This window comes from Canis aureus, chromosome 16 (genome assembly GCF_053574225.1).
Source record: "Canis aureus isolate CA01 chromosome 16, VMU_Caureus_v.1.0, whole genome shotgun sequence".
Classification (NCBI taxonomy): Eukaryota; Metazoa; Chordata; class Mammalia; order Carnivora; family Canidae; genus Canis; species Canis aureus.
Genome location: NC_135626.1, coordinates 18,336,144 through 18,360,193, shown reverse-complemented (window position 1 = coordinate 18,360,193; position 24,050 = coordinate 18,336,144). Strand labels below are relative to the sequence as shown.

Here is a 24,050-nt window from a genome sequence, read left to right as displayed (position 1 = left end):
TCCGCTCCGGGCTCGAGCCCGGCGGGCGGGGGCGGGGCTAGGGCAGGCCACGCCCCCGCCGCCCGGCGGTCGGCGCGCGCCCGCTGGCTGGACGGACACCCACCAACAGCACTCGCGGCGCAGGAGCCGGCTGGGGGGCTGGAAGCACACCCCGGGCCAGGCCGGCTTTGCGGCCTCACCTCGGCGCGGGTACCCAGACAGCTGGAGAGTCAGCTACCTCCCGCTTCCAGTGGGCCACCCTCACACCCTGTCAGAAAAGTTGTCTCGGTTGCCTGGCCTGAGGAGGCCTCTCCTCGGGTCTGCCTTAGTTACCTGGCGCCTTAGCCAGACCGGAAAGAGCCTTGGGGTGCGCGGAAGGGAGAAGTGATGGAAAGTCCTGTAACGAACGAGGCCAGGTGGGTCCGCGCGTAGGCCCTGTGTCGGGGTGGCCTGAGGTGGCCTTGAGCTGGAATGTAGGCTCTTCGGACTGTCTCGTGTTTCCCTGGGACTTACCTCAGGGCCTGCTACAAGTTTACGGGAACGACAGCTAGCAAGTATTGAACATTTATTATGTACCTGGCACTTCCAAATGCTTTCTCTATATTAACTCCTTGAACCCTCCTAAGGACCTATGAAGTAGGTATAAATACCACCCTTTTGCAGACCAGAACCTAAGCCCTAATAAAAATTGGCCCAATGCCCCGCCGGTAGTAAATGGCAGAGTCGAGATTTCAACCCACCACGCCACCAACTATAGGACTATATTCTTCTGTCGGCTTGAATCCCCTCCGTGGAAAATCTAGCCATGGAAGGTGGAATTGATTTTTGGAAACAGCCTAACGGTAAGTACTCAGAGTTAGAGTCTGTGATAAAGTGTGTTCCTTGCGACACTCACTGTACCTTACTTACACTCTGAAGTCTTAATGAAGTTAGAAAAGGAAATCATACAAGGAGGAAGAACTATAATCTGTCATGAACTGTAGGCATGAGCTTCCGTAGAACCCTGTGGTCTGATAGCATAGCCACTAGCCACATGTGATTCTTGAGCACTTCAAATGTGGCTAGTCCAAACTGAGATGTGTTATAGGTGTAAAATACAAACTGGGTTTTGAAGACTTTGTATGTAAAAAAGAATATAGAATATTTTTTAATATTGATTACATGTTGAAATTATATTTTAGGTGTATTGGGTTAAGTAAAATACATTAAAGTTAATTTCACTTGTTTCTTTTTACGTTTTTAATGCGGCTACTGGCAAATTTAAATGACTTACAGAGCTTATATTATACTTCTATTGGACAGCACTGCTCTAGAAACATGACAGTCCCAGCCTACAGATAACAGTTGCTTGAATGGAAAACTGGAAGAAAGACAAGGTAAAAACACAAACTTGAGCCTGGGGTTTCCCAAGACTCGCAGAGGGAATCCCAAGGTCTATGTACTTCTGGTCGATCAAAAAGATTCACAAATAAAATAAGAGTGGAAAGTGGCAGAAGAACCAAAACAAAACTAAGTGCTACTGGTAAAAACCTGTATTTTTTAAAAAGATTTTATTTATTTATTCATGAGAGACACACAGAGAGAGAGAGGCAGAGACACAGGCAGAGGGAGAAGCAGGTTCCATGCAGGGAGCCCACCGTGGGACTCGATCCTGGAACCCCAGGATCATGCCCCGAGCCGAAGGCAGATGCTCAACTGCTGAGCCACCCAAGTGTCCCGATAAAAACCTGTATTATAGAAATGTGTCGATTGGAATGCTTATTCTTTGTCGCAGGTGGTATGTCAGAGCTAGGTGAGTAGCCAAAACGATATGGTGCTTCCAGCAGCAAATCAGGACAGATATGGAAGAGTAGATGAGTGGGAAAATACTATTATAAATAGGTAACAAACAGAATATTAGTATTGTTTTGCATAATTTTTAAAACTTGGTTTTTTTTTTAAGATTTTATTTATTCATGAGAGACTCAGAGAGAGGCAGAGACACAGGCAGAGGTAGAGGTAGTAGAGGCAGAAGCAGGCTCCATGCAGGGAGCCCGATATGGGACTCAATCCCGGAGCTCCAGGATCATGCCCTGACCCAAAGGCATTCGCTCAATCCCTGAATCACCCAGGCATCCCAAATTTGGTGGTTTTCAAATTATAAAAATAATCGATGCCTGTTATAGCAAGTGAAACAATGCAATGCAAGCGTGTTTTAAAGGCAAAGCCTCCCCCCTCCATTCTACCTGCCTGAGGTAATCAATAGTGTGTACACCTTTGTAAAAACATATGCATACACATACACAGGTTCTGTATGTCTATTTTATACACACATTTTCTCCCCTAAAATTAATTAATATGTAGAATGGGGTCTCTGGGATTGAGGGCCAGTGTCTTTTTTCTCCACTTGTACTTCTCTTTCCCATTTTTTCATTCTCTGTGACACACATGAAAGGGAAGAAAGTATTGAAGTCTTTACAAAAATTACACCATTTCTTATACTTCTGCATTTTTCCCCCTCATTCAATGTCTTATATAGAGCCTTCTTTTTTTTTTTTTTTTAAGTGAACTCTACTCCCTCCTAACATGGGGCTTGAATTCACAACCCAGGATCATGAGTGGCATGCTCTACCAACTGAGCCAGCCAGATGCCCCTAGTAAAGACCCTTCTGTGTCAACGATATAGATGTAATTGATTCATCACTTCATATTCCTTGCCCTTTTTAAAAAATAGGTTATGTCTGTTCTAATTTGCAAGGGTTTGTGATGTCATCACATTATGAATTTTTTAAAATTTGCTTTTGTCCATTGACTTTATTAATAGTATCTTTGGCCGTACATATAGGACTTTTATGTGGTGGAGTTAAGAGCATCTTGATCGAGTCATTCATTTTCCAGATTTTTTTTTTTAAGATTTTATTTATTCACAGAGACAGAGACACAGGCAGAGGGAGAAGCAGGCTCCATGCAGGGAGCCCGACGTGGGACTCGATCCACGGTCTCCAGGATCAGGCCCTGGGCTGCAGGCGGCACTAAACCGCTGCGCCACCGGGGCTGCCGTTTTCCAGATTTTTATGTAAATATGTTTTTATAGTGTTTTCATTTTCTGTTTTGGTTTAGTTATCTCCTCCATCCCTTGATTGTAGGTCTAATCTCCCAAATGTTCTTCTAAAACTTTTAAATGTTTTGACAATCACATTTAAATCCTTAATGTAGGGCAGCCCCGGTGGCGCAGCGGTTTAGCGCCACCTGCAGCCCAGGATGTGATCCTGGGGACCTGGGATCGAGTCCCACATCAGGCTCCTTGCATGGAGCCTGCTTCTCCCTCTGCCTGTGTCTCTGCCTCTCTGTGTGCGTCTCTCATGAATAAATAAATAAATATTTAAAAAAATCATTAATGTATATGGAATTAAGTTTTATATATATATGAAGTAGGGTTCCAAATATTTTTAAACACTTGTAGTTTTACTTTATTTTTAATCTCTGTGCTTAACATGGGACTCAGACTTACAATCCCAAAATCAAGATTCACATGCTCTACCGACTGAGCCAGCCAGGTACCCCAACACTTGTAGTTTTTAATTTTAGGATTAGAAAAAAAAATTTTAGGATTAGAGATTACTTATTTTGTAAAAATCTAAATAAACAACCCAAATCAGCAGCTCTGTGAAGTACACACCAGGCAGTTCTATGTGAATGCAAGAATGAAACTGGAATTAGTAGCCCTGCTACAATGTATGTGTATATGATGTGTATGATGGGAGTACTGAACAAAGGAGGCAGTGTGACAGCTGCTAATCAGTGGGCTCCATAAACCAGCAAAACTTTATGGAAATAACGATGTTCTCAGAACTATAGGGAAGAAGCTAGCATTCTTTTTTTTTTTTTTTTTTTTTTGTAAATAATCATTCCTGATTTATCTATTAGAACTCATCATAGCAGTTGTATTTGCTAGGGTTGCTATATAACAAAGTACCAGAGACTCAACAGAAATTTATTTTCTCATAATTCTGGAACTAGAAGTCTGAGATCAGGGATCCCTGGGTGGCGCAGCGGGTTAGCGCCTGCCTTTGGCCCAGGGCGCGATCCTGGAGACCCGGGATCGAATCCCACATCGGGCTCTCGGTGCATGGAGCCTGCTTCTCCCTCTGCCTGTGTCTCTGCCCCTCTCTCTCTCTCTCTCTGTGACTATCATAAATAAATAAAAAAATTAAAAAAAAAAAAAAAAGAAGTCTGAGATCAAGGTGTCAGCAGAGTTGGTTTCTTCTGAGGCCTTTCCCACTGGCTTGTAGATAGCTGTCATCTCCCTGTATCTTCACTTGGTCCTCCTTCAGTGTGTGTCTGTGTCCTAATTTCTTCTTTATAAGGACATCAATCATTGGATTAGGGCCAACCCACATGACCTCACTTTAACTTAATTATGTCTTTAAGACTATCTTCAAATACAGTCCCATTCTTAAGTACTGGGGGTTAGGACTTCAACGTATGAATGCAGGGAGGGGGAGTGCAGGGGAGACATAATTCAGCTCGTAACAGGAGTTAATAATGCAGTGAATATGATTTTATTTAGTTTTGTTTTTCAAGATTTTATTTATTTATTCATGAGAGACACAGAGAGAGAGAAAGAGAGAGGCAGAGACACAGGCAGAGGGAGAAGCAGGCTCCATGCAGGTAGCCTGATGTGGGAGTTGATCCCAGGTCTCCAGGATCAGGCCCTGGGCTGAAGGCGGCGCTAAAACGCTGAGCCATTGGGGCTGCCCTATGATTTTATTTTGAAAAAGCTTCGACAAGATTTTTACATTGAAGATTCTATGTAAAGAAGTAACTAAGTAAGGAACTGTGATTACCAATTTGTTAAATCAAGAACAGATCAATATATGGTGAAGAAACTTAGAGGTAAAAAACAACGGGTAGAACTACAAAGATAGTTTTCTAGAAGAATATAAGGATTGGTGTTAAGAATAATCTTACATTCTTAGAAAATATAGAAGGGATATAGCATAAAATATCTAAACTGATAGGTATATTTGATTTCTTCTAGGTAATGAAAAATCAAAGCATAGAGTTAGACTTAAATGATATCAGGTTGTATATAAAAATATTTTTAAGTGAATTTCATGTGGATAAGTAAAAGGTATTATATTTATAGGTTAGTGATTCTAAACAGGTGGAGGGACGGCAGGAAAGAATGCCTTTCAGGGATGAGCATATTAAAACTGGGGGTGAAGACAGTGCTTTTTCAAATTATACCTTTTGAAACTTTGATTTTCTATCACCCCTTCCATTCTACCCTGAGAATAACTGCTATAGTGCCCCACTGATTGAACAGAATACATTAAAAAATGTCCACATGTGATAAATTATTCAAACTACACTTATAGGACTATGGTCTTAAAGCTACCTAATATTACCTAAGAAAGGGACCTTAGTGACATGTCACCATGTCTGAAAGACCTTAAACCAATATGCTGCTGTGACCAAAGAAGCTATATGTTAAGTGACCTGAACATTAATTAATACTGGACCACAGGACACCTGGGTGGCTCAGTGGTTGAGCGTCTGCCTTTGGCTCAGGGCGTGATCCCGGGGTCCTGGGATCAAGTCCCACATCAGGCTCCCCTTGAGGAGCCTGCTTCTCCCCTCTGCCTGTCTCTGCCTCCCTCTCTGTGTCTCTCATGAATAAATAAAATCTTTAAAAAAAAAAAAAAAACACTGGGCCAGACACACAGTACCATAAAATTATCTACATTTGCCCTTTGAAAAAGCATCACAGAACTCTGAAGCCCATCCCCCAACAATCAAGAACCAGTGATTATAACCCCTTCATTCTATATATAGAATGGGAAAACTAAAATCCAGAGAAGTTAAAATAACTTGTGTAAATACTCTGAGATAGTGGTGGATCCAGGCACCTAATACTCTTAACTACTTTAGAAACCATTAGTTCCTATTTCTAGTATTTAGGGCTTTTATCCAATATGCAGTATGTTCACTACAACTTAAAAAAAAATGTAGTAAAGCTAAAAAAGGGTCTAAAGAGAAATGAGATAATCAAAAGCATTAACGTTACACTATTCATTTATATCCCAACCTCGCTCCAAAAAGGCTTACAAAGACGGAGATAATAATATAGTAAGAAAAAAGATTAAAACAGAAAAAAGAAAATAAAGGTAGGAAAGGAAGATGGAACCAAGAATGCGGCTAGCATACAAAACATTCAACATGAAGTCCTAAACACTTGATGGAAGTGGACCACAAATTAGGCTCTAATTGGTTTAGCACTGATATGAAGAGAAAAATACAGTCTATTGACTATTTAGTGTCTTTAAGGTAAAACCAAACAGCAATTCAGGAAAAGCACAGCTGGGTCCAGAGGAAATTTCTCCCATGCATCATTAAACAGAACATTACGAACTATAATGATGAACACCGTTTACAATATCCACAGCAATTAATTAAATTTCATAGGGATTTTCCTACAGATTGCCAAAGTATAATCCAGAAAAAGCAATTTGCAGAGGCCAATAAAATGCCAGCTACGTACAAGGAAAATCTGGCTTAATCCAGGGAACAGAATTAATAAACACAAGTATACTGAGTACTTTCCAGACTCTCTTTGGTCTGTAAAGAGAGATCAGATATAATTGAAAAATAATAAAAATGAAGATTTTGAGGGGCACCTGGCTGGCTCAGAAAAGCATGAAACTCTTGATCTTGGGTCGAGTTTGAGCCCCACATTGGATATAGAGATTACTTAAATACAAATAAATTGTTTTTTAAAAAATGAAGGTTTTGAGAAGTTAAAAAATAATGAAAAGTCCTAAAGGCCAGAAATGTATATAAAGTTAAGGTCCAGATGATTTTCCTTACTAAAGGAAAAGTTTTTTTTTGTTTTTGTTTTTTTTTAGGAAAAGGTTTTTGAAATACATCTAACCTTAAATCTTAAGATTGATGTCATGCCTCTTAATCTCTTGGTTTGCCCATCAGAAACTGAATCCTAGGGACACCTGGGTGACTCAGCGGTTGAGCGTCTACCTTCATTTGGCTTAGGTCATGATCCCAGGGTCCTGGGATTGAGTCCCACAGCAGGCTTCCCGGAGGGAACCTGCCTTTCCCTCTGCCTACGTCTCTGCCTCTCTCTCTGTCTCTCTCATGAATAAATAAATACAATCTTTTTTTTTTTTAAGATTTTTATTTATTTATTCATGAGAATACACAGAGAGGAGAGAGAGGCAGAGGGAGAAGCAGGCTCCATGCAGGGAGCCCGATCCAGGATCCCAGGTCTCCAGGATCAGGCCCTGGGCTGAAGGTGGCGCTAAACCACTGAGCCACCAGGGCTGCCCAATAAATACAATCTTAGAAGAAAAAAAAAAAAGAAACTGAATCCTAGGCTCTGTAGGGAAATGATCAATTTAAGAACTTTGTTCTTTTTTTTTTTTTTTAAGATTTTATTTATTTATTCATGAGAAAGACAGAGAGAGAGGCAGAGACATAAGCAGAGGGAGAGGCAAGCTCCTTCCGGGAAGCCTGCTGTGGGACTCGATCCCAGGACCCCGGGATCATGACCTGAGCCAAACAAAGGTAGACGCTCAACCGCTGAGTCACCCAGGCGCCCCAAGAATCTTAGGTCTTTTGAAGAGGTTTTGTTTTGGAAAAAAAAATTCTATAGCTATTCCAATTAGCCTTAGAAGACATTTAACCCACACTTGTTTCTGTTCCTATTCCTCACATTAGGCTGTTAGATTCACTTTTGAAATTTTTAAAAACTGGATTACAGACTGGCTTTGAGCCCCAGATCATATGTCTTAGCTGCATATTTAGGGGTTAAAATGCCAGCTTTTGAGACGTTTGAAAAACATTCATACTGTTTCCAACAAGCCTATTAAACACATAAATAGCACCTTGAGACCCCATGAAGTATCATTATTGCTCAAGAAAGGAAATGTGGGAATCCCTGGGTGGCTCAGCGGTTTAGCACCTGCCTTCAGCCCAGGGTGTGATCCTGGAGTCCAAGGATCGAGTCCTACATTGGGCTCCCTGTGTGGAGCCTGCTTCTCCCTTTGCCTGTGTCTCTGCCTCTCTCTGTGTGTGTGTCTCTCATGAATAAATAAAATCCTTAAAAAAAGAAATTAAAAAAAAAAAGAAATATGGCAGGGGCACCTGGGTGCCTCAGTCAGTTAAGCATACGACTCCTGATTTCATTTTAGGTCATAATCTCAGGGTTGTGAGATTGAGCCCCAAGTTATTGGCTCTGAGCTGGGCATGGAGCCTGCTTAAGATTCTTGGTCTCCCTTTACCCCTCCCCTATAATAAAGAAAAATAAAGAAAGGAAATATGGCAGAGAAACAAGGAAAGGGAAAAGTAGAATAAGCCTCTGACTGAAAGCTTCAGGGTATGAGCACTGGAGAAATGAAGCAAAGGAAAAGGTCAACACTCTGAGATGTTGAATTGAGAGCTGGGTTGTTATACTCGCTTCGGCAGCACATATACTAAAAAAAGAGAGCTGGGTTGTATTAGAGGGTGGGGAGGGATAGGGCCATTGTGGCTGCCAATAGCAGAATGTCCAAGATTTGAACTCTGGTCCAATAAGTAGAACAGAATGGTAACTGGATCATTAAGGTAGTCATACTAAGTTGGCAATGGAGAAATCCTCAGGTTCCCAGATGGGCCCCAATCTACAGTAGAGGGGCTCAAGCAAGGCTGGGATGGTTCAGGTAGGACTCCAGGTTACAGTCAAAATCCTTGAAAAGCATGGATTCCGATGGAGTGGGCTGAGTAGCTTGTGTCTCCATGACAAAGTTCATTGGCTGCTTCCGGAGGAGCTCTGGGTCAAAGGCCACACCCCGAAAGAAAGGGTGGACCTGGAAGTGATGCAAGTAACGTAGTCGATGGAGGGGATTCTGGCATAAGAGCTGAAGGCAAATAGAAATGAAGGATGAGGGACTGGAATGGGAAGGGGGCTAAACAGAAAACTGGAGAAGAAGTTCACAGAGCTGTGGAGGGCAGGAAGAAGAATCCAAAAAAGGATTTGAAAGAGAGAGAAACAGACTAATTTGGGGGCAAAGGTGGGAATAAAAAGGTGCTGTATTGACTGGTAGGAGTAACACTCGCCTTCTTTCAGAAGTGATCTGTTATGGATGGGGAGGATACTTGAAGGATGAGGAACTCAGAAGTCAAATCTGAAGTGCTGTTTAGAGGGTAAGTGGTGAGGGTGGTACTTGATCAAAATGGAACACACCCCCACCCCACCCAGATTATTCGAGGAATGGGGAAATATCACTTCAGCAATAGGGAAGGAGAGAATGAATGGTTTGGTAGTCAAGAAGGAAAATTGTGTTCACCCTTACCTCATGGAGCAGGAGTGAGAGCCCCTGGTTAAGAGAAGATGGGATCTCAGAATCATAGTAGGTCACACTTGACAACATGGCCACATGATCTCTCTCTGCAGCCACTGGGAACTGAGTTAAGGGGGAGGGGGCACGTATCACTGCTTGGCAGGAATAAGGCAAGATTTCCTAAGGTCTTCTTCCCACTACAGGGAAAAGCCTCTCTCTTTGCCCGACATCCCTACCATTCTCTCACCTTCCCAGTTGCCAGAGAGAAAAGCAAGACACCCAGGGACCACCAATCAGCAGCATGGTTGTAAGGCCCTCCACTCAGGACCTCTGGGGCTAGATTTGAAGGACAGTTGTCACTGGTATCAATTGGCTATCCTCCAACCAATGCTTACCCACCAGCTTTAGCCCCTCTCTCACCCATGTACTGAAGAGTGCCACAAATAGTATAGGCTCGAGCTCCCTGGGGTAGGTGGCGAGACAGACCAAAATCTGTCAGTTTCAGATGGCCTGTGAAAGATAAGGCAACAGCACCACTCTGTTCCTCCCCTTATCAGCCATGACTTATTCCCAAACTGAGGGTACCTCTCATTCTGGAGCTAGGAAAAGAAAAGGACTTACCTTGTTCATCCAGAAGGATATTCTCCATCTGAAAAATCACAGGTGAGAAGTTATTAGTCATCCTCTTCCTTCCAACCCTCTTTCATCATGTATACCTACCTCCCAGCTGAGAAAGATGCCCTATTCAGCATTCAAGCCTATACTTTGATGGCCCTTGCCCAAATCCTTAGTGGCTTATGAGGGCCCTAAGGTCAGCTGTTCTCAGCCCCTCCCCCCTCCGCCTACTTAGATCTGTTGAAACTTCTGAGGCCCCACTTTAGATAAAGAAAAAAAGCACATAACTCTACCTTCACATCTCGATGGATAATGCCCAAGTCATGGAGGTAACCTGTGGATGACAGCAAGTATGGGGTGTGCTAAAGCTCTCCTATGTTTCCAGATTCCCTAATAGTTCCCATCCCATTCCTATCCTAGTTCTTTGACCTCCAGGGTTAATATCAGTTCTCTCTGCCCCTCCCTCTTAATTCTTCCCTCATTTCCATTACCATTCCTGTTTCACTTACACAGCACCAGAACCAGTTCAGCAGCAAAGAGGCGGATGGAAGCCTCAGCAAAGCAGCCAACAGAGGACCAGAGGGAGTACAGATCTGTACTGCAGTAGCTGCACACTGCAAAGTACCAGAAGTCTAGGCAATATTAGAGGGTTACTGTGTCTGGGCTCAAAGCATTTTATTTTAGGCTTCTTGCCCAAACTCATGCCACCTATTGTTCCCTCTCCCTTTGAGAGATAAAAGTGCTCTGGGAAGGAAAACAGTGCAAAGGGAGAACAAGCCAAAGGGATAGGTAATCTCAGGTGGAGAGTACAACAGAAGGACTCTTGGGAATGAGGAGAAACCAGTCACTCACTAATGAAGAGGTGCCGTTTTCCCTGCCAGCTGTCCCCCAAACTGTGTACAAAAGGATGCTTGATTTGTCGCTAGGAATGAAGAAAACAGGAAGTTACGGAGGAAAAAGGTCATTGGGGATCAAGGCGGCCAAGAAGTCAGGATTTACCTAGTTGTGCAGAAAAGGAGCTGCTGCCCCACCTCTTGGTTCAGGTGAACTAAATCCCAAAACCAGCAGGATACTGAGAAACACCTAAGACATGCTGGAGGGACACACTAGACACGGAAGGACCTAGAATTAACTGATAACTACTTTTCCCAGGATCTACTTTGGTTGAAGCAGAGGGAGGGGACAGAACCAGGAAGAGCAGGACAGTTGGACCGGAAAGGTGCTTTCTCCACCTGCGGTTTAGTTCTTCCTAGGATCCATTCCTGGGCTCTGTGCATACCTGGATGCTAACTTCCTCTTTGCATTGCCTCAGGATGTCTCTCTGTAGGACCTTTACCTTGGGCACCACCTATAAAAGGAGAGGAGTGATGACTCCTATAGGTTATGCCCACCATACCTTTCTGAAATCAAGATTGGAGGCAGGGACTAGAGAATGATGTGGAAGAGTACCTGGATCCCTACCTTCACTGCAAATACTGCTTTCTGGCCACAATCTAGCACTTTGAGGACTGTTCCAAAGGAGCCTTTAGCCACAAGGCCTAAAATCTGTAGAGAAATGGAGTAGGGCTGTTGAAACTCTAGACACTTCTAGATATCTCCCCAAGACTGATACCCCTTCCAGGGACTGACCTACCTTCAGCTGGTGATGCCCCCTCAGGGGCCTAATGGGAAACTCCGGCAGAAAAAGGTTGACGAACTGAGGCACTGGCCACTCAGACAGAGGCTTCTCTATTAGCAATGGGGCCAGCTCCGGGGGTTCCTGGTGTAGGCACTGATGTCTCCGTAGTCCCAACTCTTCCAGACCTGACCTGGTAGTCCCCACACCTGACCAGAGGCTCTTCCAGCCTCGGACCCAGGCACCCTGGATGTTGCCACCCTGCTAAGAACCAAGGGAGCCACTCTAAACCTCTACCCTTGAGGCATTACAAGTTCTGCCCATCTTAGAAGGTATACCCTCAAATCCCAATCTTAGAGATATGTTTTTGAGCACCAGGCAAATTTACCATTGCTCTTGCTTTAGGCCAAGGCCTAGATTTCCTGGATATGATTCAAATCCTGTAGAAGAGCAGTATTTGGACACTTTCCCTTTGAGGCATCAGAAATTCAGCCTGTGCCTCTTACTATGGGGTTGGGATATTTTCACAGCATAGCCTCCTGTTCCACCTCCACTATGGGCATCATTAACATTCTCCGCACCAGTCAGTTCCTAGGCCTTAAGCCCATACCCCTTCACCTCCACTAAATAGGCTGCCAGAGCCCCACAGCCTACCTTATGAGAAGCAGCCACCGGGGCATGTTGCCCCTGCCGACAGCTCACTGTTCCCATTCAAAGCCTCTGCTTCTTCTCTCCTCCTGCTAAATCTGCTGTCTGTTACATAAGCAATTCCTCCCCTTATGCTACATTACACATGAGCCCCGCCTCTTCCTTGCTGTTCATGACTAGAGATGCAAATTGCTGCAGCCTAACCCCACTCTTATCCTCAAATCCTATCCCCCACCCCCACCCCAGTTATGAATAGGCTCATAGCCAGCACTAAAATGTGCAGAGACCTATTAGGGGGCCAGCGTCAAACCAGAGCTGGGAAGTATCCATGATATAGTTTCACAGGAGGGAAGAGGCCATCCTCAGAGTAACAGCTAAAGGATATGTCTTGGGTTGATGGGGAGGGATGGACACAGGTTGAACCCATATGCACTTAACACACCAAAAAAAAAAAAAAAAAAAAATCAACTTTAAATATATTTTTCTCTTTGTTTTCTTTCCATTCTCCAGGACATACCCCAAGGGGACCCATGGCCAGCCCTGGCACCTATTGCCATCTTCCCAAGTGAACTTGGCACAGATTGAAAAGGGGCTGATTTCCCCCCAGAACCCTAATACCTCTCATACAAGGCAGTGAAATGAGGAACAGATCAGCTCCTCCCCTCAAGTTTCCAGCACAGAGGGAGAGCAGTTACACTTAGAAATATATATTTATGTATTTATATATAGGTCTATAAAAATTTATCACACTTGATCAGAACTGTCCCTCCCACCCTTTCAGTTGCCCCCAAGGGAACCAGATCCTGATCCTGGACCCATTCCCTGGGTCTTGCTCTCTTGATGCCTCTGGCCCTTGGCCTGCTGATCAGTGTGAGGTAGAACTCAGCATTATTATCCACCGTATTCTGCAGGGAACAGGCCAGCTGTTAAAAAAGCACTGCCTCTCTCCACAGTACCCCGTGGTCTCCCAACCCCCCCAAATCCTGATAGGTGAAGGGAGACGCCTCCCACCCCACAAGTCCCTGGGGCCTGAGCCAGAGTCAGATCCTGTACTGCAGCCACTCTTGGATGCTGGATCACTTGCGCCTGCCAAAGATGGACTTCTTGCCAGGGTTCTTGTTGCCCACACTTAAACCGATGAGGAGCCGGGCTTTCTCCTCCTCTTCTTGCTGCTGCATGTTGAGGTCTGATTTAGTTTCTAGCTTTCCTCGGACCTCAGACCCTGTTGCAGGCTTCAGCCTTAGCTTCTCTTTGATTACCTAATAAGTTAGGAGAAGGGAAGCATTAGTGGGATAAGCAAAATAAATCAATGTGAACCAAATCAATAAAGATTTATTAAGCTTACATGAAGACACAATGGGGCAATTCAAATTATAAAATTATCTCTGCTGTTAAGAAGCTTACAGTCTAATTAGAACCCATTCTGAACCTGAAGTTGCATCAGCCCTCAGTTTCCTAAAAATCAACAGTAGTTAACATATATGAAACACTCAGTAAACATTTAATTTAGTCATCTGACCAAAGTCATGGAGAGGGCAGCTCACTTCATTCACCCGTCCATTCCCAAGGCTGCTTGTCCTACATATGTCCTACAATGAAATGCTCCTGAGCCCAGGATCTGTTTGCCAGCCCCTGCTAACCAAAGAGCCATGAATTCTGCCGGGATACCTGGGCAACTAGGGCTTTGCGGCTGTCCCTCTTGACAGCCATGGCAAAGTCTAGCCATGTCCATGTGTTGTTATGGTACTCCAGACAGGGCAGCACCAGGTTAAGGTCACCCCAATCCACACTGTTTTTCTCACCCTGCAAGAGAAGGAGGGGAAGAGGACAGAGAAAAGAAGAATGAAAAGATACATTAGCTGCCATTTTTAGTTCAAGCTAGTACTTGAGTCGGAAGTCTAGTACTTTCCTACAGCAGCAATTTACAGATACTGATTCCCCTTACCTCATCCTGTAATGGTACTGACTCCTGAAGGCAGTAGAGGGAATAGCAGATTATCACCCATAGACCAACTTCACAAACCAGATTGTCCATGACTAACTTTAATCTCTGATCTTATCTGGCTCCCTTCCCACCCTGTTCTAGAAAGTACTAGGGAGGAACAGACCTTGTAGCTGACACACAGAGGAACCTGTGGAATCTTTATGTAGATGAAGGAGTTGTTCATGGCAGCTCGCTCTTTCATCTTGTCAATATCATCCACAGGGTGCTAGGAGAGGCAGGAAAGGAGTGTGAGTCCCTGAAACCATCAGAAGAAACTCAGGAAAGGAGATGTCTCCATCTCCTTTCATCCCTGGAAAAGACTGAAAACATCCCCAGCTGGCCCAAACAGAGAACCTCAGGACTGTCCCATCTCTCCATGATCAGGGGCATGTCTGGTACCTCAGGTACTTTCCGAAATGATCTTCTGACACCAGAACTCCGGTTTAAGCCTTGTGCCACACCCTTCCCAGGGCCCAGTGGTGCTGCATCATCTGTAGCAATCAGCTGCCGAGGCTTCACCACTGGTATTCCTATGAAAATGCAAGCATACCAGCTGCTATCCTCTTTTTGAAGCTTTAGCTATCTCTGGGGCCACTACCCCAGTCTTCTGGAGCTCCACCATAAAAGTTCTCACCAGTAGTCACCAGTTTGGACTTATCTTCTTCATCACCAACCTCATCATCTTCCACACTTCGGCCAGGAAAGAAAAAGCCCATTATTCTATGAAAGAACTGGTGTGTCAGCTGGATGGTGAGAGGCACCACATTTACCTAAAGAGGAAAAAGGCTGAAGAAGCAATTAAGCTCAGATATCATCCCTCAGTTTACCTACCCCTAACATAGTATAACAACACACAGCTTTTGAGTGCCCTTTGTTTCTGGATCCCCAAAGGACTATATATTAACCTCAAAGTGTTCCTTAACAGAAATACCCCCAACAGGGGGCCGGACTTTGCTGAAGAGGCGGAGGGCGAGCTGTCGCCCAGACTGGCAGGAACTCTGGGGCCGCAGGACTACCTGTAGGATAAAGAGTGATAAATCAACCCACAAATCCATGCAGACTAAAAGGAAAAGCAATAGTCTTGCTAAGCTGGACAAACGTTCAACCTCTCAGATCACCACACTGTTTCCCATATTGGATTTATGTGGAAGGGCCCTTACAAATGGGCCCCTCCCTGTGTTAGGGGGCGCCTGGGTGGCTCAATCAGCTAAGCATCTAACTCTTGATTTCAGCTCATGATCTCAGGGCTGAGATCAAGCACCACATTGGGCTCCATGCTGAGCACAGAGTCCGCTTAGGATTCTCTCTTTTCTTCTCACTCTGCCCCTCCCCTCACTCATGCTCACTCTCTCTCTCTCTAAAATAAAAAAAAATCTTAAAAATGCCCTATGTTAGGAAGCATGAGAATGGGATAGGAATGAGGAAATAAGACTTGCCTTATAAACTGCATTGGGGAGGAGGTTGTTCATAGTGAACCAGCCCAACTCCAGAAGATGTTCTGCTGTGTCATCAGACTTATTCACCTATAAAGACAGATTTCCACACACACACATACTATAAATAAGCCTTTTATCAGGAGCTTGCTAGAGGATTGCTACATGTTCTGTTTTCAGGTTCTCCATATGTTTAATCCCAACCTTTAGTATCTCTTTCAATTCCATACAATCAACTCACTCTTTAATCCAGAGTTTCTCGTGGGCACTACTGGCAAGGCCACTAAATGCCAGTAGTACTTCCCAGTCACTGTGATATTCAAAAATAGTCTCACATTGGGATCCCTGGGTGGCGCAGCGGTTTGGCGCCTGCCTTTGGCCCAGGGCGCGATCCTGGAGACCCGGGATCGAATCCCACATCGGGCTCCCGGTGCATGGAGCCTGCTTCTCCCTCTGCCTGTGTCTCTGCCTCTCTCTCTCTCTCTCTCTCTCTCTGTGACTATCATAAATAAATAAAAAGATTAAAAAAAAATAGTCTCACATATTTCCAAACTTCCAGAGGGAAAGGGTACAGAATAATGAATCATGTTTTCTCCTCCATGCCATTGGTTACTTATTGCAGGAAAGCTGAATGTCAGTATAGAATTAACAATTCTATTCCAGGGTAGCCCGGGTGGCTCGGCGATTTAGCGCCGCCTTCAGCCCAGGGAGTGATCCTGGAGACCCAGGATCTAGTCCCACGTCGGGCTCCCTGCATGGAGTCTGCTTCTCCCTCTGCCTGTGTCTCTGCCTCTCTCTCTCTCTGTGTGTGTCTCTCATGAATAAATAAAATCTTAAAAAAAAAAAAAATTCTATTCCAAGTTGGACTTGGATGATTACTTCCCTCTGGGCCATATTTCTAGGGATAATCTTATTCGATGAAAGAAGCATTTGTTCAAACTCATCTATATCTGTATTATTTTATAGTATAAACAGTTGTGTCCAAGAGGGATCTGTGCTCATGTCTCTATCATTAATATCATCATTAGCCTCTTTGTATCTCTTTCTGTAAGACTTCTGAGATAAATCAATGCCTCTCAATATGCTGCTTTTGTATGACCATATATACCCGATACCTTGCTGTAGAGGAACCGCTGCAGCTCCAGTTCAGCAATTCCTAGCTGTCCATCTTCCTCTGTCAAGCGCCATCGTGCCTGAGCAAAGTAGAACTCAGTGCGACGGACCACACTCACATCTTCTTGTTGCTTTCGCAACTCCATCTTATTGGCCTGCTGCAATTGGAAGTCCTTAAAACACCTATAAATGGACAGGAGGGCCAAAGCCAATAAGGGTAACGGCATTTGGGTCAGGAGTAGAGTGGAATGAGATAAACCCAGGAATGGACCTATTTTGGAACAGGTATTCCCTAAATTTTTTTCACTGGATTCATTGCTTCTCACATCTGGGGCCTGGAAGAATAAGTTCCATCTTTTAGTTCTGTAGCTGCTGCTGTTTTTTTTTTTTGTTTTTTGTTTTTTTAAGTATGCTCTATGCCTAATGTGAGACTTGAACTCATGATCCTGAGATCAAGAGTCACACGCTCCACTGAGCCAGCCAGGTGCTCCCCATAGCTAATAAAGTAGTCTCTGCCTGTTAATAAACCCCTACAATTGTAACTGCAATTGTGTTCCTTACTGATCAACTTCAAGTCATTTTATTTTCAGAGACACTTGGGTGGCTCAGTTGTTGGGGGTCTGCCTTTGGCTCAGGTCATGATCCTGGGGTCCTGGGATCAAGTCTCACTTCAGGCTCCCCACAGGGAGCCTGCTTCTCCCTCTGCCTATGTCTCTGTCTCTCTCTCTGACTGTCATGAATAAATAAATCTTAAAAAAAAAAAAAGACATTTTATTTTCAGTTCACCTGCATAGTTGCAAGGCCACAAAAGTGATCTTTCCAAACCATCTGATTTTCCCCTTTCCCAGGAGGTACTCTAATAAGAAGACAAAGGAAGGGCTCTCCTGTTCTCAATTCTTGGCCAAGTCCAGCAAGACTCATTCAGGAACTGCCCAAATCTACATCAGCCTTTGATAATGCACACTAGACCTAAAGACTATCATAACATGGGCAAAGAAGAGAAATCAATCCTAGCTGGCGTTCTGGAAAAAGAGAAAGAATGCTGTGGCACCTGATGAGAATATTAAGCTCTTCACTTTCCAGCTGTAGGCTAGCCTTCTCCTGGTTTAGCTGCAACTGGAGCTTTTGGTTCAGGTCAAGCAGGTTCTCATTCTTGCTGTCATCCTGCAAAGACTAGGGAACCAGGACAGGAGAGACTGAGAGGAGATCTCCCTTGTCCTAGGAGAACACCCTCTCAGACTGCCCTGATAACTACCTTCATGATAGAATATATCTGCTTTTCCAGCTGCCGTATCTGGGCCACATGCTGCCGCACAGCCTCTTGCAAATGTAATATGCTGCTACGTTGTTCCTCAGGATTGCTAGATATCTCAAGCTGGAACCTGACCCGCTGCTTCTTCTCACTGTGTTCCTGAAGGAATGGAAAAGGAGATGAACAAGATTTTTTAATAGACAAGTCTTGCAGTAAAGTGAAACAGAGAAAGAAACAAGGAATAGGGATCTCTTCTGGAAAGCTTACCTGTATCTGTCACCATTAGTAACAAGTGTAAGGGGTAGGCCAATGCAGAAGTAGTAAAAATTTCACAGTAAGCCAGTCCCACAGGGTAGGGATGGAGGTGATAGTGGGAACTAGTTACTGTTCTTAGAGATATTGAAGTGACTGAGTAGAGAACTAACCAAAAAAAAAAAAAAAAGTAAACAAGCTCTATAGTCTTCGGAACACTCAGACCTTTCCTAGATAAGTGAAATTTCAATGGCTGCTGTTGACTAACAGGATGTACCAACCCCAAGGTCCTTTTTTCAATTTGAAGCATGGCTTTTCTTACTGGACGCCAAATAAAGCACAAGGTCAATGGGTTCCTATGGCTAACTGGCATTCTACAGGGGCACATTGCTCACCTTCCGCTTGGGTTCTACGTGAAGCAGCAGGTTGTTGACAATGTCCAGGATCATAGCATACTGAGCCGGGTTGGTAGAGATTTCCAGCTCATGATGAATAAGGGTGAAGGTATCCACAGCCCCTATGTAATTGTTAGCAGCTAAGTAAGAAACTCAAGTTTCTATCTACCCCACCTTCTAACCCATATTTGGAACCACTCCTGTTAGTTAACGCCATAGAAATGGATCAGTGAGAGATCCTTATGGGTAGCAAATATGTTTGCTTATTTTAGAATCAAACAATACCAATTTACCCCAGTTTCCCTCCAAGAGTACAGTTTATTGTCTTATGGCAAAACTTACATAATGTAGAGCAAAGTGAAAATGTTAATGCCCAGTCCACAGTGGGACTTTTAATAACACTACTAACTCAAAACCACTAAGGAAATAACACGAGTTCCCTAGTTCCCTTCTAAAAGCCTTTCAAGCCCTAAATACCTTCGTGTTTCTTTAGGAGATCTTCCTTTTCCTGGTTCTCATGGACCTCAGGTGGCTTAATCTGAGTTGCTAGTTCAGGATCAATGTCATGGCTGTAACTAATATAGTACATTCGGCAGCTACAGCGTGAAATGATCCGCTGGACTTGCTGGGCTTGTTGCGCCTCAGCTGGCTGGTTCCAATCTGGGAAGAGGTGGGAAAGAGAAAGACATTCTCAATAGCAGTATTGTAATAGCCTTCAGCTCCGTGTGATGTCTAGAGAACTCCAAACACTTGCTTTCAACCTAGCCTAACACAAAATGGTCCTACTCCAGCATATGGTAATCTTAAGAGCACATAAGAAGATACACGTGAGGGATCCCTGGGTGGCGCAGCGGTTTAGCGCCGACCTTTGGCCCAGGGCGCAATCCTGGAGACCCAGGATCGAATCCCACGTCGGGCTCCCGGTGCATGGAGCCTGCTTCTCCCTCTGCCTATGTCTCTGCCTCTCTCTCTCTCTCTGTGTGACTATCATAAATAAATAAAAATTAAAAAAAAAAAAAGATACACGTGATGGGGAATAAGGGAGAACTGACCTGTGGTCGTGGTAACCATGCCTCCCACTGCCTGCCCGCTCTCCATCAGCTCCTGCACAGAATCCAGACTACGCTGCCGGTGCTCCTCAATATTCTTTACCTGAAGACAGAGATACAGGTACCTTTAACTCCTGGCCAACTGGGTCATAGATGCAAGTAGTTATATTTACCATCCAAATTTCTACTGCCTGGAATAGCTTGAAGGGTCTCCCAGGGTAGAAGACATACATGACTCTCTCTTGACCTAAACCACCCAAATTCTTCAAAGCCAAATGAGTTACATGCACATTTTACCAGACCTGCAGGCCTGAGGCAAGAAAGGGAAGCTAGATTAAAATCAAATCCTGGCAGCCTAGGTGGCTCAGCAGTTTAGTGCCACCTTCAGCCCAGGGCCTGATCCTGGAGACCTGGGACCAAGTCCCACATCGGGCTCCCTGCATGGAGCCTGCTTCTCCCTCTGCCTCTGTCTCTGCTTCTCTCTGTGTGTGTTTCTCATGAATAAATAAATAAAATCTTAAAAGTCATGGAGATGGATGGTACTGATGGTTGAACAACATTATGAATGTACTGAATACTAATGAACTTTACACTTAAAAATGGTTAAAACAGGGACGCCTGCATGGCTCAGCAGAGGAGCACCTGCCTTTGGCCCAGGGTGTGATCCTGGCATCCCAGGATCAAGTCCCACATCAGGCTCCCTGCATGGAGCCTGCTTCTCCTTCTGCCTATGCCTCTGCTTCTCTCTCTTTGTGTCTCTCATGAATAAATAAAATCTTTAAAAAAAAAAAAGTTGGGATCCCTGGGTGGCGCAGCGGTTTGGCGCCTGCCTTTGGCCCAGGGCGCGATCCTGGAGACTCGGGATCGAATCCCACATCGGGCTCCCGGTGCATGGAGCCTGCTTCTCCCTCTGCCTGTGTCTCTGCCTCTTTCTCTCTCTCTCTGTGACTATCATAAATAAATAAAAAAAAAATAAAGCCAGTTTAAAAAAAAAAAAAAAAGTTAAAACAGTAAATGTTATATTTTACTATATAAATATATTTAAAATAAATAAATAAATAAATATATTTCTATGTATATGTAAATTTCATATGTTTTACCATATACGTACTTATATATGTATAAAATATACTACATGTATTTACAATTTTAAAAATTAGGGAAAAAATCAAATCCTGTCAAACACAAAAAATTTCATTGAAAACAATGACTTTCCCACCCACTTTGATATTTATGTGTTTGTGTTCTTGCTGTTTTCTGTCTTCAGACAACCACTCTGATATTGTTGCCATGGGGTAAAGGAAATGAATTATTTTGACTCTGCCAAGCTGAAGTCAAAATGAATAATAGAATGAGTAATATGTTTGGAAGGCCAAAAGTAAATCTGCCAAGTCACAAAAAAATTCATATAGAAAAGGCAAGATCAAAGTCCCCTCCCAACTCAGTGAAGGAAACCATAAGCAAGATGCAAAGGCCACCTACTGAATGGGAGAAGATATTTGCAAATAATACATGAGGAACTCCTACAACTCAACACCAAAAAAAAACTAATCCAGTTTAAAAATGGGCAGAGGACCTGAGTAGACATTTTTCAAAAAAAGACATAAAGAGAGCTAACAGACACTTGAAAAGATGCTCAACATCACTCATCATCAGGGTAATGCAAATCAAAACCACTTCACACCAAAGTGGCTAATATCAGGGCGCCTGGGTGGCTCATTTGATTAAGTCAACTCATGGTTTCAGCTCAGGTCATGATTTCAGGGTCTTGGGATTGCGCCCCACATTGGGTTCTACACTCAGTGTGGAGTCAGCTCGAGATTCTCTCTTCCTCTCCCCTTACCCTTACCCCTGCACCCACACATGTGCACACTCCCTCTCTCTCAAATAAAAAAAAAAAAAAAAACACACACAACAAAAAGTCCCTCCCACCTAATCCAAAGACATTCTACTCTAATGCTAGTATCACAACCTGAGGGGGGAGAAAAGAGGTTCACATGCAAAAGAAGGCATGGCTAAAAGAAGCAGAGGCCCAGAAAATGCTAGTCAGATCTTACATAGCTCATCCTGCCTACCTCTGCCTGAATAGTTAATATCTTCTATGCCTACCTCCTGAGTCTACTGATAAAGAATAGGGCTTGCTTGAACCACAGCTGTAATATGACCTCTCATATTACCAATAACCTGACCCTTACTTGGCTTAACATCTGATTAAATGATTACCTTGTATGTAATTACACCTGAGGTTGCTTGGATTGAGCCTTAAGGTTGTTAGAGTTAAGAAACACCAGGCAAGGAAGAGGGAAGAGTAGGATTAGCTTTTTCCTCATTGAGTATAGTGGCAAATGAAGTTATCATATTGGTGTTTAACAGATGTAGCTGGATCAGTAACTCATTTGGGTGTACCAGGCCCAGCACAATGTGGACACTTCACACCCGTGCAAGTAGTAACAATGCAGAATTATTTGCTAGATACATTTTATAAACTATCAGATCTCGGGATCCCTGGGTGGCGCAGCGGTTTGGCGCCTGCCTTTGGCCCAGGGCGTGATCCTGGAGACCCGGGATCGAGTCCCACATCAGGCTCCTGGTGCATGGAGCCTGCTTCTCCCTCTGCCTGTGTCTCTGCCTCTCTCCCTCTCTCTCTCTCTGTGACTATCATAAATAAATAAAAAATTAAAAAAAAAAAAAACTATCAGATCTTCCAATAATTCTGATATTATATCCTAGAAATTATAATGCAAATTCAGTTTTACTAAGCTGAAAAGAAAGAAAATCTAGTCTAGTCCCTGCCAACTGCTCATAATTTCACCATCTAACAAAACATTATCTTGACACACAGTGAGACCTCCCGACATAACTTTTTAAAAATGGAATGATTATTTTCCTTCTAAATGAAGCTTTATATTTTTCTTTTTAAAGATTTTATTTATTTATTCATGATAGACATAGAGAGAAAGAGAGAGGCAGAGACACAGGCAGAGGGAGAAGCGGGCTCCATGCCGGAAGCCCGACGTGGGACTCGATCCCAGGACTCCAGGATCGTGCCCTGGGCCAAAGGCAGGCGCTAAACCACTGAGCCACCCAGGGATCCCCAAGCTTTATATTTTTCAAAGCACTCTCTCACTGATCCTTTCATCAATCCTGTGAGAGGGAAGTATTAACTCAATTTTACAAATAATGGTAATTCACTCAAAGGCTTATGGCTACATAATAGCATTAGAACTCACATAACCTGACTCCTAGACAAGCAATTTTTCTATTCAACCTTACTGCTTTGCTGAAACAACCAATCAACCATCTTCATAAGAGAAATCAGAGAAAGGATAGAAAGAGAATTTATCTAAAGTCCTCAGACTTACTGCCTGTTTTATTGTCTGCCCATTGATTAATATGATTTATTAGCAGGGGCCCATTTTATTCTAGTGCTGGGAAATGAGAGTTCCCTTTGCAATGAAAAAGAATAGAAAGAGATTAAAAAAAAAAAAAAAAGCACTCTGTGCTCACAGACCACAGATCAGAGACTACCTAGAATTCCTACATTCAAGGTGTTACCAGCTTCATTATTCTGCTAAGCTGGTAGCAACAGGTACTATCAGAAATCTTTCAAGTAGTCTGCTGGAAGGAGCCAAATATGGAAAGCTGGGAATATAACGGGCCTTCCCAACCCCGCTGACTAACCTCTAACCACAGCTGTCGGCCATCCTGCTCAGTGGGGCTGCTTTCAGTGGTGGCAAAGTACTGCATGCCATCCAGTAGGCAAGTCCAAGATGTCTTTTGCTTCAATGTGTCACCATACCAGGCTGGATGGTGTTGGCACTGCAGCAGCTGAGCTTTGGCAGCTGATACAATGACACAGCCTTCTGTCTCTGCTCCACGAAGAACCATCTACGCCGTAGGCAGAAGCAGAATCACAGCACAAGGGCCACCAGAGAAGATAAGAGAGTTAGTGAAAAGGTTGTAACAATAACTATAGATGGGCCTAATTCTGGCTTACAGAGTGAACACTATGGTTTTAGATATGAAAGTGATTATCCTGGACACTTGCTGGAAGGAATAATTTTTTGGAGCTCTGTCTGCCCATTCTTATTTGGTGGTGGGAGAAGGTGAACACATATCATTATGATCTAGCCCAGTGCTGGGGTGTGCTGGTAAAGAGAAGTTACCTGGCAGTTAACCAGCTCAATAAGGCAGTTTCGGTTATATATGTCATCCGTCTGGCAGGCAGCAATGCCACACAACTGGTCACTCACACCTGACTCCTCTTCTGTGAACACTACAAACCTATCCGTCTCTTCAATCAGCTTCTGCAACATGTAGGCACCTGGCAGAGAAATAGGAAGTGGGGAAAAGTCATAATCTCAAAGGGATAGGGAACACATCTAGGGCCAAACTGATCTT

General features: G+C 43.8%; 2 protein-coding genes and 1 long non-coding RNA gene across 19 annotated transcripts in view; 1 reads left to right on the top strand and 2 right to left on the bottom strand.

Moving 5' to 3' along the window:
• Nucleotides 1-67: 67 nt before the first annotated feature.
• Nucleotides 68-17,494, top strand: LOC144286033 (uncharacterized). Of its 4 annotated transcripts, XR_013354149.1 has the most exons (6): nucleotides 68-821; nucleotides 1,282-1,355; nucleotides 9,080-9,156; nucleotides 9,851-9,956; nucleotides 10,422-10,951; nucleotides 12,682-17,494. It is a non-coding gene; the product is annotated as an uncharacterized LOC144286033 (long non-coding RNA). The 4 variants fall into 4 exon arrangements; XR_013354151.1 differs by having other exon boundaries at nucleotides 68-395; nucleotides 10,422-17,494; XR_013354150.1 differs by having other exon boundaries at nucleotides 9,897-9,956; nucleotides 10,422-17,494.
• Nucleotides 4,192-12,496, bottom strand: RSKR (ribosomal protein S6 kinase related). Of its 13 annotated transcripts, XR_013354147.1 has the most exons (13): nucleotides 12,178-12,496; nucleotides 11,542-11,787; nucleotides 11,358-11,453; nucleotides 11,188-11,256; nucleotides 10,761-10,830; nucleotides 10,418-10,540; nucleotides 10,202-10,242; nucleotides 9,915-9,942; nucleotides 9,714-9,803; nucleotides 9,541-9,629; nucleotides 9,306-9,416; nucleotides 9,070-9,145; nucleotides 8,737-8,870 (listed from the first exon to the last, which is right to left on the bottom strand). XR_013354147.1 is itself a non-coding variant. In XM_077852025.1 (12 exons), exons 1-12 carry the CDS (start codon nucleotides 12,232-12,234, stop codon nucleotides 4,206-4,208), a joined length of 1,131 nt encoding a protein of 376 aa, XP_077708151.1. In that variant the 5' UTR covers nucleotides 12,235-12,496; the 3' UTR covers nucleotides 4,192-4,205. The 13 variants fall into 13 exon arrangements, 12 of the variants coding, with proteins under 12 accessions (XP_077708151.1, XP_077708144.1, XP_077708147.1 ...); XM_077852025.1 differs by lacking the exons at nucleotides 8,737-8,870; nucleotides 9,070-9,145 and adding an exon at nucleotides 4,192-4,316; XM_077852018.1 differs by lacking the exon at nucleotides 9,070-9,145 and having other exon boundaries at nucleotides 4,516-8,870.
• Nucleotides 12,636-24,050, bottom strand: part of BLTP2 (bridge-like lipid transfer protein family member 2) — a 30,085-nt gene continuing 18,670 nt past the window's right edge. Inside the window, exons 25-39 of one of the 2 annotated variants that reach the window (XM_077852017.1) lie at nucleotides 23,816-23,973; nucleotides 23,331-23,537; nucleotides 19,653-19,752; nucleotides 19,078-19,260; nucleotides 18,601-18,722; nucleotides 17,957-18,112; nucleotides 17,753-17,874; nucleotides 16,704-16,884; nucleotides 15,588-15,678; nucleotides 15,061-15,167; nucleotides 14,790-14,925; nucleotides 14,555-14,685; nucleotides 14,280-14,381; nucleotides 13,840-13,974; nucleotides 12,636-13,430 (exon numbers count right to left, since the gene is read on the bottom strand). In XM_077852017.1, coding sequence (XP_077708143.1) covers nucleotides 13,248-13,430; nucleotides 13,840-13,974; nucleotides 14,280-14,381; nucleotides 14,555-14,685; nucleotides 14,790-14,925; nucleotides 15,061-15,167; nucleotides 15,588-15,678; nucleotides 16,704-16,884; nucleotides 17,753-17,874; nucleotides 17,957-18,112; nucleotides 18,601-18,722; nucleotides 19,078-19,260; nucleotides 19,653-19,752; nucleotides 23,331-23,537; nucleotides 23,816-23,973 — 2,114 coding nt within the window. In that variant the 3' untranslated portion in view covers nucleotides 12,636-13,247. Of the gene's footprint in view, nucleotides 13,431-13,839; nucleotides 13,975-14,279; nucleotides 14,382-14,554; nucleotides 14,686-14,789; nucleotides 14,942-15,060; nucleotides 15,168-15,587; nucleotides 15,679-16,703; nucleotides 16,885-17,752; nucleotides 17,875-17,956; nucleotides 18,113-18,600; nucleotides 18,723-19,077; nucleotides 19,261-19,652; nucleotides 19,753-23,330; nucleotides 23,538-23,815; nucleotides 23,974-24,050 lie in introns of those variants that run through there. The other variant, XR_013354145.1, reaches the window with a different exon arrangement.